Source organism: Galeopterus variegatus, unplaced genomic scaffold (assembly GCF_000696425.1).
Source record: "Galeopterus variegatus unplaced genomic scaffold, G_variegatus-3.0.2 Scaffold10575, whole genome shotgun sequence".
NCBI lineage: Eukaryota > Metazoa > Chordata > Mammalia > Dermoptera > Cynocephalidae > Galeopterus > Galeopterus variegatus.
Window position 1 is genome coordinate 10,270 of NW_007736686.1, and position 13,813 is coordinate 24,082.

General features: G+C 56.0%; 2 protein-coding genes across 2 annotated transcripts in view; one reads left to right on the forward strand and one right to left on the reverse strand.

Annotated features, from left to right (window-relative positions):
- The window catches only part of HCN2 (hyperpolarization activated cyclic nucleotide-gated potassium channel 2), an 18,731-nt gene extending 10,136 nt beyond the window's left edge, over positions 1-8,595 (forward strand). Inside the window, exons 3-8 of the mRNA XM_008594326.1 lie at positions 1,133-1,157; positions 1,711-1,872; positions 2,887-3,105; positions 4,382-4,528; positions 7,898-8,138; positions 8,393-8,595. Of these exons, the coding sequence (XP_008592548.1) occupies positions 1,133-1,157; positions 1,711-1,872; positions 2,887-3,105; positions 4,382-4,528; positions 7,898-8,138; positions 8,393-8,595 (997 nt within the window). The remainder of the gene's footprint in view (positions 1-1,132; positions 1,158-1,710; positions 1,873-2,886; positions 3,106-4,381; positions 4,529-7,897; positions 8,139-8,392) is intronic.
- Positions 8,596-10,676: 2,081 nt separating this feature from the next.
- Positions 10,677-13,813, reverse strand: part of POLRMT (polymerase (RNA) mitochondrial (DNA directed)) — a 14,605-nt gene continuing 11,468 nt past the window's right edge. The window contains exons 10-18 of the mRNA XM_008594327.1: positions 13,588-13,710; positions 13,019-13,141; positions 12,685-12,864; positions 12,340-12,426; positions 12,121-12,234; positions 11,984-12,036; positions 11,805-11,903; positions 10,858-10,930; positions 10,677-10,799 (exon numbers count right to left, since the gene is read on the reverse strand). Coding sequence (XP_008592549.1) covers positions 10,677-10,799; positions 10,858-10,930; positions 11,805-11,903; positions 11,984-12,036; positions 12,121-12,234; positions 12,340-12,426; positions 12,685-12,864; positions 13,019-13,141; positions 13,588-13,710 — 975 coding nt within the window. The remainder of the gene's footprint in view (positions 10,800-10,857; positions 10,931-11,804; positions 11,904-11,983; positions 12,037-12,120; positions 12,235-12,339; positions 12,427-12,684; positions 12,865-13,018; positions 13,142-13,587; positions 13,711-13,813) is intronic.

Here is a 13,813-nt window from a genome sequence, read left to right on the forward strand (position 1 = left end):
TGTGGGGTGGCCGTGAATGGTGGGCGTGGTTATGGCTGCGGGTGGGGCCACAAAGGGTGCTGCATGCTGCAGGGACCATGAGCACTGGGGCATGGCTTCATGTGCAGGGCCAGGGTACTGGGGGCACTAGTGGGACTGCAGGGTGCAGGGTTAAGTGGGCACCGGGGACAAGGCAGGATATGATGGGAGCTCCTAGGGTCCAGGGGCTCACAGGGCTGCAGGGAGAAGACAGGGCAGGCTTACAGGGCATGGGGGAGGCCTGGGGTAGGAGGAGCACTGCGGGGGGCGTCCACCAGGAGCCGAGAGGGAGACGGCGCGGCAGGGTTATGGGCTTAGGGGTTGGGCCCCAGCAGGAAGGGGCACAGGGCGGGCACAGGTTGCCAAGGCGGGGCTATAGGGTGACACAGCATGGGGATCTGGTGGGACCGGGGGAGAGTCACGCGGAGTCAGGAGCAGCAGTGACGGCCTGTGAGAGTCATAAGGGCAGAACCTGGGCACATCCACGCCCCTTCCCTTCCTCCCGCTCTGTAAGAGGAGGGATTCACTACCCCATTGGCAGTGGGGAAACTGAGGCTCAGAGAAGCAAAGCCACGCCCTCTTTCCCAAGTCTGGACCAACTGTCCTGGTCCGCCCTTTGCACTGAGTCTGCCACGCTGTGGTCACCAGGAGGGGCACTTGTCACCATGACCTAACAGGGCAGCGACCATGCCTGGAGGGGGCAGCTGCTGGGGAAGAGCTGGGGGCGGGGCCGAGCCACAGGGAAGGAGGTGGTCCTGGGAACGCGGGGGGTGGCAGCTGGGCAGGGGCCACGTGTTCCCACAGTCGAGGACAGCACCTGGGGGGCGGGTCTGAAGCATTTCATTAACCTGGGAGTTTGGGGCCACAGGGCCGCTTGGGGGGTGGGCTAAGTAAGCGGGGTGGTCGCCTCGGAGATCGCGGGGGGAGGGTGGGTCCCGGTTGGGGGCTTCTCCCTGCACGGTCCCGACGGGTGTCTGCGGGACCCTTGTTGTAGCTAAGGTTCAAAGGAGACACACTCGGAAGGAGTTTTAAGGATTTATTCCGGCAGCCGGGACCGCAGCAGCCAATTCGAGCTGCGACCCTGAGCCTGATTTACTTTCCGTTTTATGTCTAGCTGGACGCGATCGGATGATCGCCTGGTTTGCATTCAGCTAATGCAAGCAGGCCTCGTGTACATAAGCTAACTTTGCGGTTAGCACTTGGCGGGGACTTTCCAACTGTCCTTTTCCCTCCCTACTATCCTTGAAATGAACCAAAATAGATGTTTTTACAAAATGGCTTTACTTATGTTCAACCTTGAGCTGGCAACTAGTGACATCCTGTACTGCGCACAGGATGTTTTGCAGGGGCAAGCACAGCTGGCTTACAGAAGCTAAAATATGCGAGTCATAGCAGGATTTAAAACTTTCCAGACAGACATAATTTTAAACAAGCTTTGGGTAAGGGCCTTCATCACACCTGGGTACAAAGGCAGGAAGGGAGGTTACTTGAGGAGGGGTCTTCTTAAAGAAGGAGACTTGCCTATTTTCCACTTATAAAAAAGCTGAGAGCTGGCAGCCTGTGGTTACTTACTTACACACGCACAAGCCTGTGACCACAGAGCTGTAGGGTACAGATATTCAGCAGCTTGCACTGGAACAAGATGGGCTAATGATGTTACCTGTAACACCCTCACGCCCCCGCCACCCGCAGATCTTCCACATGACCTACGACCTGGCCAGCGCGGTCATGCGCATCTGCAACCTCATCAGCATGATGCTCCTGCTGTGCCACTGGGATGGCTGCCTGCAGTTCCTGGTGCCCATGCTGCAGGACTTCCCGCGCAACTGCTGGGTCTCCATCAACGGCATGGTGGTGAGCACCGCTCCACCTCACAGACGGGAAACTGAGGCCCCGAGAGCGACCCAGCGCCCCTGCTCTGAGCACACAAGGCCTGAAGTCTCCCCGTTAGTGCCCCCCTGGGTTGCTGACAGCCACTTCAGACCCGGGGACCATTCAGAGGCAACTGAGTGCAGCTGGGATGACTTTTCTTACTCAGAGATCTGCTTAGTGATTTTTTCCCCCAAGTCCCCTTTGTAATTTGCATTTAAAAGAAAAATTTATATTGTAACCCTCAAATAGGAAAGTGGTAGTGTGTGCCATAAGAGACAATAAATGAGTCCCCAGCACCCACGGCTTCCTGGCTGGGTCTTGGGTGCTCATGTCCGGTTAGCACCCCAGAGAGCCTTTCTTCCCATCCAGGATGCCCTGTGGCATGGCCCATGGGTGCCTTTGCCTTGGGATACACATGGGACTTGGGATGTTTTTGGTTAGGACACAGAGCAGGTGGGCATTGATGGGGTCAGGAGCTACAGGAAAACCCGCAGGCACCCCTCCCCGGCGCCTGGCACGGCTGCCTGGGCTGAGGCAGCCCATTGTCTGGCTGTCACCCGCGCATGTGGTGCCGTTTCCTGAATGGGGCCCCGCTGCCCCCCTTCCCCAGCCTGGTCAACTGAGGACTCAAGGAGGGGAGGGACCTCCTGGCTGTCTGGTGCCTCCACCTTCCCTGCCGCATGGTTCTGACTCCTTGGAACTTTCATGGCCTCTTGGCCTGGCAGACACTCATCAGAGGCTGCAAAGGGGTGGGGGCCAGACTCTGGTCCCTCTGGGCCTCAGTTTCCCCAGGAGGGAAGTGGGAAGGCAGCATCAGACCTGTCCCGGAATGTGTGTAAATCAAGTCCTCTGCCCAAGCCCCCCTTGCTCTTGGTTGCCTCTGAACACAGGGAGCTCACCACCTACAGTGTCAGGGAGGATGGGTCAGGGGGGTCCTGGGGTTCACGGGCCCCCTGGGGCTGTGAGCGCCTGCCCATGCCCCCTGTGGCCTTGCAGAACCACTCGTGGAGCGAGCTGTACTCCTTCGCGCTCTTCAAGGCCATGAGTCACATGCTGTGCATCGGATACGGGCGGCAGGCGCCCGAGAGCATGACCGACATCTGGCTGACCATGCTCAGCATGATCGTGGGCGCCACCTGCTATGCCATGTTCATTGGCCACGCCACCGCCCTCATCCAGTCACTGGACTCTTCGCGGCGCCAGTACCAGGAGAAGGTCTGAGGGGGGAGGCAGGCCCTGCCCCAGGGTCTGAGGAGGGAGGCACATCTGACCTTCCCCCGTCTGTGTGGTGTGCTCAGGGCAGAGGCAGAGGGTGGCACCCAGGTGTAGGGCCAGAGGGGAGTGTGGTGGGGGGTGGGACCCCAGGGGAACCTGAGGCTGTGATTCGGAGGGGACAGGATATCAGAGCACGGCAGGGCCAGTCAAGGGTGTTGGGAAGCTCCCTGGGGTTGGGAGGGGTGCAGGAGACTCCAGAGGGAGAACAGGAGGGTCTGGGCCCACGCAGGGGTCTCTGGGCTGGTTTGGGAAGGAGCCGCAGAGTCTGTACTATGGGCCGGCTCTGGCGGGGAGCTGCAAGCCCTGCCGGCAGTGGCCGCCGGGTCGGCCGGGTCAGCTGGGCTCTGTGCCAGGCGGCCCGGCTGTCCGGAAGCTGCGGGACTCGCACCCAAACATGAGCTGGTGCCGCCACCCGCCTGCCGTCACGGGTTCTGCTGAGCTCAGGACAGCTGCGGCCAGGCGGGGTTGGGCAGAAATGGGACTGGAGCACCCCAGGGGGCGCTGTCCTGGGGACAGCGGTGCCTGGCACCCACAACCCCTGCCCTGCTCAGGAGGGGCCAACCAGGTGGTTTCTAGAAAGATCATCGGGAGAGGAGCCAGGGCCACCCACAGGGTCATGGGGCTCTGGGCCAGGAGTACTTGGGGGGTTCAGTCCAGCCTCCCCAAAGAGCACCTCCCCTTATAAAGTCAAGCTGGTCACCCATTTCTCAGAGGTAGGGTGACCAGATAAAATTCAGGATGCTTAGTTAAATTTAAGTTTCAGACAGGGCTGGCCAGTTAGCTCGGTTGTTTAGAGCACGGTGTTATAACGCCAAGCACCAAGGTCCAGGGTTAGGATCCCTATACCCACCCCCCCCAAAAGGTGAAATTTCAGAAAAACAACAAATACGTTTCCTTAATATATCCCAAATGTTGCATGGGGATATACTTATAACAACCATTTTCATTGCTTTCCTGATATTCAACTTTAACTGGGCATCTTGAATTTTATCTGGCCACCCTACCCCTGAGGACTAATTGAATATTATTTAGAATAGTAATTAAGAATTAATTTAGTTAACTAATTATTTAAGTTAAATTAGGATTTAAATATAAACATTATATTTGCAGATCAGTCTGACAGCCCCGTTCCGTTCGGGCTGAGTGTGGGGTGGGAGGGTGCCCGGCTTGTCCCCTGGGTGGCACTGAGCCCGGCCCCTGCCCTGCCCGGTCACAGTACAAGCAGGTGGAGCAGTACATGTCCTTCCACAAGCTGCCCGCCGACTTCCGCCAGAAGATCCACGACTACTACGAGCACCGCTACCAGGGCAAGATGTTCGACGAGGACAGCATTCTGGGCGAGCTCAACGGGCCCCTGCGGGAGGTGAGGCGGGCACAGGGTGGGACGCGGGTGCCGCTCTCTCCCCGGCCGCCAGGCTCTGGGTCCTGCAAGGGGACGTAGCTGGCCCGGCGGAGCACGGAGGATGCATGCTAGACTGGCACACACCCTTCCCTCCCCAGACACCCCCCTCTGCATCCCTCGGGACACCCCAGACCCCACCTGCCTGCTCTAACTTAGGCCGTTAGCTGACCTGCTGGGTCTGTGCTAGACAGAGGAAGGAGGCAGAGGCGGGACAGGCCGGAGTGGGAGTGAGCCCCTCCTGTCCCAGCCCAGGGCAGGCCATCCAGCCCTGCTGGGCCCAGGTGCTGGGAGCAGTTCGCGGCTGACTGGCTGGCTTGAACCCTAGCTCTGCCCTTGAAGCCTGTCGTAACAGACACCCCCAAGCCGAGTGTCTAGCACAGCAGCAATGTATCCTCTCAGTTCTGGAGGCCAGTTCTGTGGCAGGACCACGCTCCCTCCAACACTCCAGGGGAGGATCCTTCCTTTCTCTTCCAACTTCTGGGGCTCCAGGCATGCCTTGGCTCATGGCTGCGTCCCTCCACTCTCTGCCTCTGTCCCTCCGTGTGTCTCTATGTCTCTCTTCTTATACAGACACCGGTGCCCACCCTCCTCCAGTATGACCTCATCTCAACTGGGTTACTTCTGCAAAGATCCTGTTTCCAAATAAGGTCCTGTTCCTAGGTGCCAGAGGGTCAGGATTTCAACATATCTTTTTGGGGGATGCAGCTGAACCCACAACAGTCACCAAGCAGTTATTGAGCACTGACTGTGTGCCTTGCCCTGTGCAGGGTGCATGGTGGTCCCCACTGCCAGGAAGTGGGGCCGAGGGACGATGGATGGTGATCAGTAAGGAGCTCCGGGGAAGGCGTCTGAACCAGGAGCACAGGAGTCCCGCAGGGTGTCCCAGGGGTTGGGGCAGAGGCCCTGAGGAGGGACTGATGGCACGGGCCTGGGGAGGCTGGGGCCTGACGCTCAGGGCCTCAGGGGCCTCGGGGGCGCTGGGGCTTCTCTGGGGGGCCGCTTCACACACGTTGCCTCCCAGGAAACAGGCACCATGGTTAACTCCATAGAAAATGTTAATTGTATTCGATGGTTAGTTATTATTCCACTCATTCATTCACAGAGGTGCAAGTCACAGACCACAGCATGCATACACCCAGTGGTTTCTAGTACACTCACAGCACTGTGCAACCACCACCAATGTCTAATTCCAGAACATTCTCCTCACCCCAAAAGGAAGCCCAGGCCAGTAGCCATCCGTGCCCATTCCCCCATCCCCAGCCCCTGGCAACCTGTATTTGATAATTATGTTGACATTTACACAGTTCCAAAGTCGAATCTGCAAAACCACATATATTCACGGCTTTTGTCCACATGCTGAACTCCCAGCGGGGGCGCTGATGGACGGCATGCATGTCTGGACTCTGCTGGGTAGTGTCCAGATTCCCTCCGAGGGCCGGCTCTGTTCTGTGCGCTCAGCAGTAGCAAGAGGGCCACCTGTTCCCTTCTCGCTTGGGAATGCTCCCAAACAGATACATACATGAGAGATGGCAGCTGTCATGTGGTTCTCCCTTATTTTGAGCGAGGTTCAGCATCTTTTCATGTGATCAGGGGCTGTTTAATTTGCATTTTGCTTTTGTGTCTGTCCATAACTTTTGCTTGTTTCTCTACAGGGCTTTGTCTTTTTCTGTTTTTAGAAATTCTTTATATATGAGGACATTGGCCCTTTGTGATACAAATAATTCCATCCAGATGGCCATTTATCTTTTAACTTTGTGGTATTTTTGCTTTGCAGGTGTTTTATGCTGCATACAGCAGGTGCTTCGTGTATGCTTGATGTACACAGTAGGTGCTGAATAAATGCTTGTTTTATACAGATGATGCACCTGTGTGCTTCCTGTACAGACTCAGTGTACAATACCCACGTTCTGTACATGGCAAGTACTTTCTATGTGCCTGCTGTATACTGTAGGTGCTCAATACCTACTTGTGTACAAGAGGTGGGCGATGAGTGCTTGGTGTATATACTAGATGTTCAATACCTACTTTCTGTACATAGCAGATGCTCCATATGCTTTTTGTATACAGTAGGTGCTTAGCACCTGATTGACATACAGAGTAGCTTTTTAATACCTGCTTTCTGTATACAACAGGCACTCAATCCATACTTGCTGTACAGTGTCGGCTCCTGAGAGCTGCATGACACATGCTTGCTGTACACACCCAGGTTCTACAGGAATTCACTCACGTCTTCTAGTATTTGTTCTGTTTTTGACATTTAGGTCCCTGCGCCTTTGGAATCTGTCTCGGTGTATGGTGTGAGGAAAGGTTCATCAGCTGTATGTCTGAACGTCCCTCTCTGCCCCACGACTTGAGAGCTTTCACCTGATACTTTCTACAGTGGCTTAGTATGGGGGAGAGCTAGTTCCACTTCCCTGCTCCTCTCCTTTTTCATGGGTTTCCTACTGCTTTTTGCTCATCTTTTCTTCAGTTATTAAAAAAGCAAACTTGATGGTATTTCCACTGGGATCATGTTAAGCATGCAGCTGAATAGTGCAGACAGACATCTTTACAATGGTGATGTGTTCTAAGAACACGGTGTGTTCAAGCTGCCTTCTGTGCCTTTCAGGAGTGTTTCTGAGTTTTCTTCATTTAGGTTTGGACAGTTCTTGTTAAGTTCATGCTGAGCCATTTTATTTAGCTCTTTATGCTGGGGTGAATGGTGTATTCACCTCCATTTTATCTTCTTCTAAGTGGTTTCTGTTTGTATATGCAAAGGCTTTCTTTTTACTGAAACTCACCTTACAGAAAAGTGCCCACGTCATAAGGGCACAGCTCCATAGATGTTCTATAAAGTGAACACTAGCCACTGCCAGATCAAATATGGAATGTTTCCACCCCCAGAAGCTTCCCACCATCAATTCATTTTAAGGTCCTTGGTTTTTATGTTGGTTTTTTGTCACCTGCTATTTTAACTAAGTTCCCTTATGTTGTAGTTTTGCATTGATTCTTTTGGGTTTTCCAGGTAGTCATACTTTCTGCAGAGATAAATTTTAGTTTTTTCTTTCCAATTCATATGTCTCTGTTTTTTCTTATCTAATTGCATTGGCCAGTATTGCCAGTACAGCATTAAATAGTCGGGAATCAGGGAGCATCTTTTCTCACTCCTGTCTTTGGTGACAAAATCTCCAGTGTTTGCTTATTAAGTAAGATGCTGGCTATCAGGCTGCAGTGTTAAACCCATCTCACAGATGAGAACACTGAGGGTCTGAGAGATGAAACCATCCCAGAAACAGGGGGAGACAGAAACCAGAGTGTACACTGATGCCACCCCTGCGTCCTGCCCTACAGGAGATTGTCAACTTCAACTGCCGGAAGTTGGTGGCCTCAATGCCATTGTTTGCCAATGCTGACCCCAACTTTGTCACAGCCATGCTGACCAAGCTCAAGTTCGAGGTCTTCCAGCCAGGTGACTACATCATCCGTGAGGGCACCATCGGCAAGAAGATGTACTTTATCCAGCACGGTGTGGTCAGCGTGCTCACCAAGGGCAACAAGGAGATGAAGCTGTCTGATGGCTCCTACTTCGGGGGTGAGCATCTGCGGGGGGCAGGGGCTGGGTGACAGAGCCGGGCCCCTCCTGTGAACCTGGGGGTGAGGGTAGGGACAGCCTCAGGCTCATGTGGGGTACAAATGTGGCTGGTGTGGGTGTCAGGAAGAGCCTCTGGGAGGAAGGGGAGCACTGGCAAAGGTGTGGGGGCTGGACTGTGCTTGGGAGGCTGGGGTGGACATGAGGCAGCCAGGTGTCATCCAACCACTGAGGGAGCCTCCCTTGGCCACATGCAGAGATATGCCTGCTCACACGGGGCCGGCGCACGGCAAGCGTGCGGGCTGACACCTACTGCCGCCTATACTCGCTGAGCGTAGACAACTTCAATGAGGTACTGGAGGAGTACCCCATGATGCGGCGCGCCTTTGAGACCGTGGCCATTGACCGCCTGGACCGCATCGGTGAGCGACCTAACCCTGGCAGGAGGGAGCCCGGGTGAGATGGAAGGGGTGTGGCCAGTGGACCCGCTCTGGCCACACATGGCCAGGCTTCCCAAGGAAGAGGAAGGGCGGGTGATTCAGTCATGTGTGGTTTCTGCCAAGTGTGTGTGGAGCACCTACAGTGTGCTGGGGTGCAGATGTGGACCATGAGGCTGACTCAGGAGCTTATGGTCTGCTCGTCAGATCATGCACAGCCAGGCTGTGCACAGTACAGGAGACATGCGGGTGGTGGGGGCTTCCCTGAGGAGGGGGCGTAGAGGGGGACCAGAATGAGTAAGCACTGCCAGATAGAGAGGGAAGAAGGGTCTTCCTGGAGTTGACAGGGCAGGTGCAAAGGCCCTGAGGTGAGGAGGAGACCTGGAGTAAGTACAAAGAGCCAGAGACGCCTGGGAGGAGAGAGGTGAGGGAGGCAGGCAGGGGCCAGACGCACAGGCCCAGTGGGCTGCACGGGGAGTTTAGACTGAAAATCAGAAGCATTGGGGAGCCATGGAGGATTGGGGGGGTGGTCAGGGGAAGATTGGGGTGTGGCTTCGGGAATGGGGAGAGGTGGATGCCTCCAGGCTTGCTGGTGATGTGACTAGGGGTCAAGGAGACAGTGGCCCTTATGCTGTTTGTGGGTAGGAAGAAAATGGCTGGAAAAGCTGGACTGGTGGGGAGGGGAGGTGTTAGAGGGCTTCATGGAACACAGAAAGCACTCAGCACATTGTATGTGACAGACATTCAGCAATTTGCTCTGTACAGTAGGTGAATGGCAGCTGCTTAGATACAGTTGTTCTATACTGTAGGCACTCAACACAGGCTTGCCGTATGGTAGGCACTCAGCACTCTGGCTGTGTACAGGCAGGCGCACTCAATCCATACTTGCTGTACAGTGTCGGCTCCTGAGAGCTGCATGACACATGCTTGCTGTACACACCCAGGTTCTACAGGAATTCACTCACGTCTTCTAGTATTTGTTCTGTTTTTGACATTTAGGTCCCTGCGCCTTTGGAATCTGTCTCGGTGTATGGTGTGAGGAAAGGTTCATCGGCTGTATGTCTGAACGTCCCTCTCTGCCCCACGACTTGAGAGCTTTCACCTGATACTTTCTACAGTGGCTTAGTATGGGGGAGAGCTAGTTCCACTTCCCTGCTCCTCTCCTTTTTCATGGGTTTCCTACTGCTTTTTGCTCATCTTTTCTTCAGTTATTAAAAAAGCAAACTTGATGGTATTTCCACTGGGATCATGTTAAGCATGCAGCTGAATAGTGCAGACAGACATCTTTACAATGGTGATGTGTTCTAAGAACACGGTGTGTTCAAGCTGCCTTCTGTGCCTTTCAGGAGTGTTTCTGAGTTTTCTTCATTTAGGTTTGGACAGTTCTTGTTAAGTTCATGCTGAGCCATTTTATTTAGCTCTTTATGCTGGGGTGAATGGTGTATTCACCTCCATTTTATCTTCTTCTAAGTGGTTTCTGTTTGTATATGCAAAGGCTTTCTTTTTACTGAAACTCACCTTACAGAAAAGTGCCCACGTCATAAGGGCACAGCTCCATAGATGTTCTATAAAGTGAACACTAGCCACTGCCAGATCAAATATGGAATGTTTCCACCCCCAGAAGCTTCCCACCATCAATTCATTTTAAGGTCCTTGGTTTTTATGTTGGTTTTTTGTCACCTGCTATTTTAACTAAGTTCCCTTATGTTGTAGTTTTGCATTGATTCTTTTGGGTTTTCCAGGTAGTCATACTTTCTGCAGAGATAAATTTTAGTTTTTTCTTTCCAATTCATATGTCTCTGTTTTTTCTTATCTAATTGCATTGGCCAGTATTGCCAGTACAGCATTAAATAGTCGGGAATCAGGGAGCATCTTTTCTCACTCCTGTCTTTGGTGACAAAATCTCCAGTGTTTGCTTATTAAGTAAGATGCTGGCTATCAGGCTGCAGTGTTAAACCCATCTCACAGATGAGAACACTGAGGGTCTGAGAGATGAAACCATCCCAGAAACAGGGGGAGACAGAAACCAGAGTGTACACTGATGCCACCCCTGCGTCCTGCCCTACAGGAGATTGTCAACTTCAACTGCCGGAAGTTGGTGGCCTCAATGCCATTGTTTGCCAATGCTGACCCCAACTTTGTCACAGCCATGCTGACCAAGCTCAAGTTCGAGGTCTTCCAGCCAGGTGACTACATCATCCGTGAGGGCACCATCGGCATGCCGCCACTGGGCCAGGGGTGTCTAGCTGGTCTCTAGGCTGGAGAATGGGGGTGGGGGGAGGCACCTGGTTCATGACAGGCACGTCTGCTGCGTGGGTCCAGAAACAGTCGTGGACTGAGACAAAGGTCAGGCCCTTCCTGAAGCAGGGAGAGGGGCTCCTGTGAGGAGGAGGTCCCTCGTGGGGCCACTCACCCCACAACCTAGAACCCACCTCCTGTCAATGTGACGATGCCCCTGCTGGCTCCTCCATGGGGCTCATGGTCCAGGAAAGCCCCTCCTCTGTGTCCCACCCGCAAGCCCCCATCCCTTGCAGTGTCACCTAGGAGGCTACACCCCACACTCCCTAGCAATCGTCTGCTCCCCATGTCCTCCAGCAGCAGAAAGGGTCTTGGGAGAACACATCATCCCCCCTACCATCCCCCAAACCGCTCCTGGAAGTCTTGTTCCCTCTGGAGAGGGCCATAGCCCCGTCTGCAGATGCTTTGTGCAGGGCTGTCCATGCATCTCCGGCTCTGGCCCCTACCCCATCAGCCGTTCTTTGAGGAGCCCAGGACAGAAACCCAGATGCCCCCACCGGACCCCCCATGCCTGTGGATCCTGCCAGGACAAAGTCCACCTGCCCCAGGACGGACCACTCCTCACTGCCGCACCTGGTGTCGCTCACCTGGAAGGAGCAGAGTCTGAACCACTCCATCCACAAGGCCACAAAGACCTTGTCATGCAGGAACCTTGAAGGACCACTTACGTGTTCAGAGTGACCCACCCCTGCCTGGCAGGGCCAGTAGCCCCTGCCTAGAACCTCACTGCCACAGGGCTTTCCTCAGAGCCAGCCCAACAGACCCCACAGCCAGAGTCCTCACCTGTGGCTCTGACCTTGTCCCTCACGGGCCCAGTGTCCACTGCTGGAGTGGGCCTTACCATGTGCCTCTGTGTCCCCTGTGACCAGAATGGGACTGGCACGCAGCAGGCAGTTAAAACGGGAGCGCGGGGCCGGTGGCGGGGCGCACGCACCTGTAGCAGTGCAGAGCCGTGAGCATCATGTGGGAGGAGTCCAGCGAGTGGATGAAGTTGGGGGGGAAGCCGTTCTTCTGCTTCAGCGTGTTGGGCTTCCTGGGGACGGCAGGGACGGGGTGCTGAGTGGGGGCTGGGTGCACCCCCTTGGGTTCCCCCCCAGCTGGGGTCCCGCTCACTGGCTGCTGTCCTTGCTGCTGCTGCAGGTGAGGCTCTGGATTCCACCTTTGACCTGCAGGGCGGGCAGAGGGGGCTAGCGAGTCCTGGACGAAGCCCAGCCCAGAGGGGACAGAGACGGGGCGGGGGGTCCTCGTACCACAAACTTGGAGTCCTGGTGGTAGGGCTGGATGACCGGGATGCCCAGGGGCGTGACCCACTCCACTGCTGAGCCCACATGGGAGATGAGGCGGGCGCTCTCCGTCAGCCAGTTCTGCAGGACAGGCCAGCTCAGTTGGAGCCTCAGTCTGTCCTCTCAGGGGCCATGGCCCTGACTTGGGGGCAGACGGGGAGGCAGGGTGGAAGGACAGGGACGCACCTGGATGGCCCGGGTGCTCGAAAACATCTCCTGGAGGCTGTTGAATACCTGGCGCACGAGGTAGTGGGAGGCCTCCCACACATACTCCTAGGGGAGGGGTTGCGGTGGGTGGGGGCACCACTCCCCCCATAGCTGACCCTGCTCACCCCACCCCAATGTTCCAGATGGAGAAGCTGAGGCCTGGGGTTGGCCCAACACTTGGGTGGTGATGGCGGGGAAATGAGGCCTAGCACCAGAGGGCGGCCAGTTATGCAGGAGGAGCCCAAAGGCTGGATTCAGGATAAAACCATCTGGTTTTCAAGCAGCACTGAAATGAAAGTGTGTCCCAATGCCACGGGGACGCACCTGTGGGAAGTCACTGAGCTCCCTGAGGCGCTTTTCGATCTGCAGGCGCCCGCCGTAGCGGGTGACCCCGTACACCACGGTCATCACTGTCTGCTTGACCACCTTGCGGCTGACGAAGCCTTCAAGCACCTGGGCCACCCGCTGGCCCTGCTCGGCATCCTGCCTGCGGAATATCTCCACCTGTGCCGGGGCAGGCGGTCAGCACCAAGCGGGACTGCCAGGGACGGCTGAGCTCCCGGACAGCCCAGTGGCTGGCGTCTGCCCAGGGAGCCCCCAACTGCCCAGTGTCACCCACCGCCCAAGACCGCGGGTCAGAGTGGGCTGCAGTGCCCACCTGTGCAGCCACCCCACTGTACACGTCCTGCGGCAGGTCTGAGGGCATGAGGTTGACGGAAGCAGCGCCCACGCTGTCACGGCCCAGGGCGGCGTAGTGCTGGAGCCCATTACAGGAGCCGTCCTGGGGTGGGCGGGAGGAGGGTGAGACAGCCACCACAGCTCCAGCTTCCCCAGTGCCCTGCTGATGCCACGAGCTCACCGGACCCCAATTCTGAGACAGATGCTGTTTCCCCACCATAAAGGGGAAACTGAGGCTCAGAGAGGCAGGGATGTATGGGGCCCTCAATGGCCCCCAGGCCAAGCTATCTATACAGCTGCACACCCCACAGCCCAGGTGCAAGGGCCAGCCATACCTTGGCCCTGTGCCCTCCCTGGAGAGAGGCGGGGGACATGCCTGCCCTAGGCCATGGAGCAAAGCCAGCTGGACCCGCTGGGGCCAACCCCGAAAGACACCTATGTCTTAAAGTGAAAGCCCAGACAGCAAACATCAGGAACCCAACACCCAAAACCCAGGCCTGCTTGGCACAGCACCCCAGGCGAGGCCTGCACACAGCGCCGCTGACTCACCTGGTGCACAGGCAAGTGGGAGACATAGGCAGCAGGGTCAGGGGTGCGCACAGCCCCTGCGATCTCCATGCAGCAGGCCAGCGCTTGCCAGGGCTCCTCCGCCTCCATCCACCACTTCCGGCCCTACAGCATGCAGGCGGGCTCCAGGTGAGGCCCAGACCCCGTGGTCCCGGAGCCTGTGGGGTGGGACTCAGGGGCAGGCCGTGGGGATACAGGGAGGGTGTCT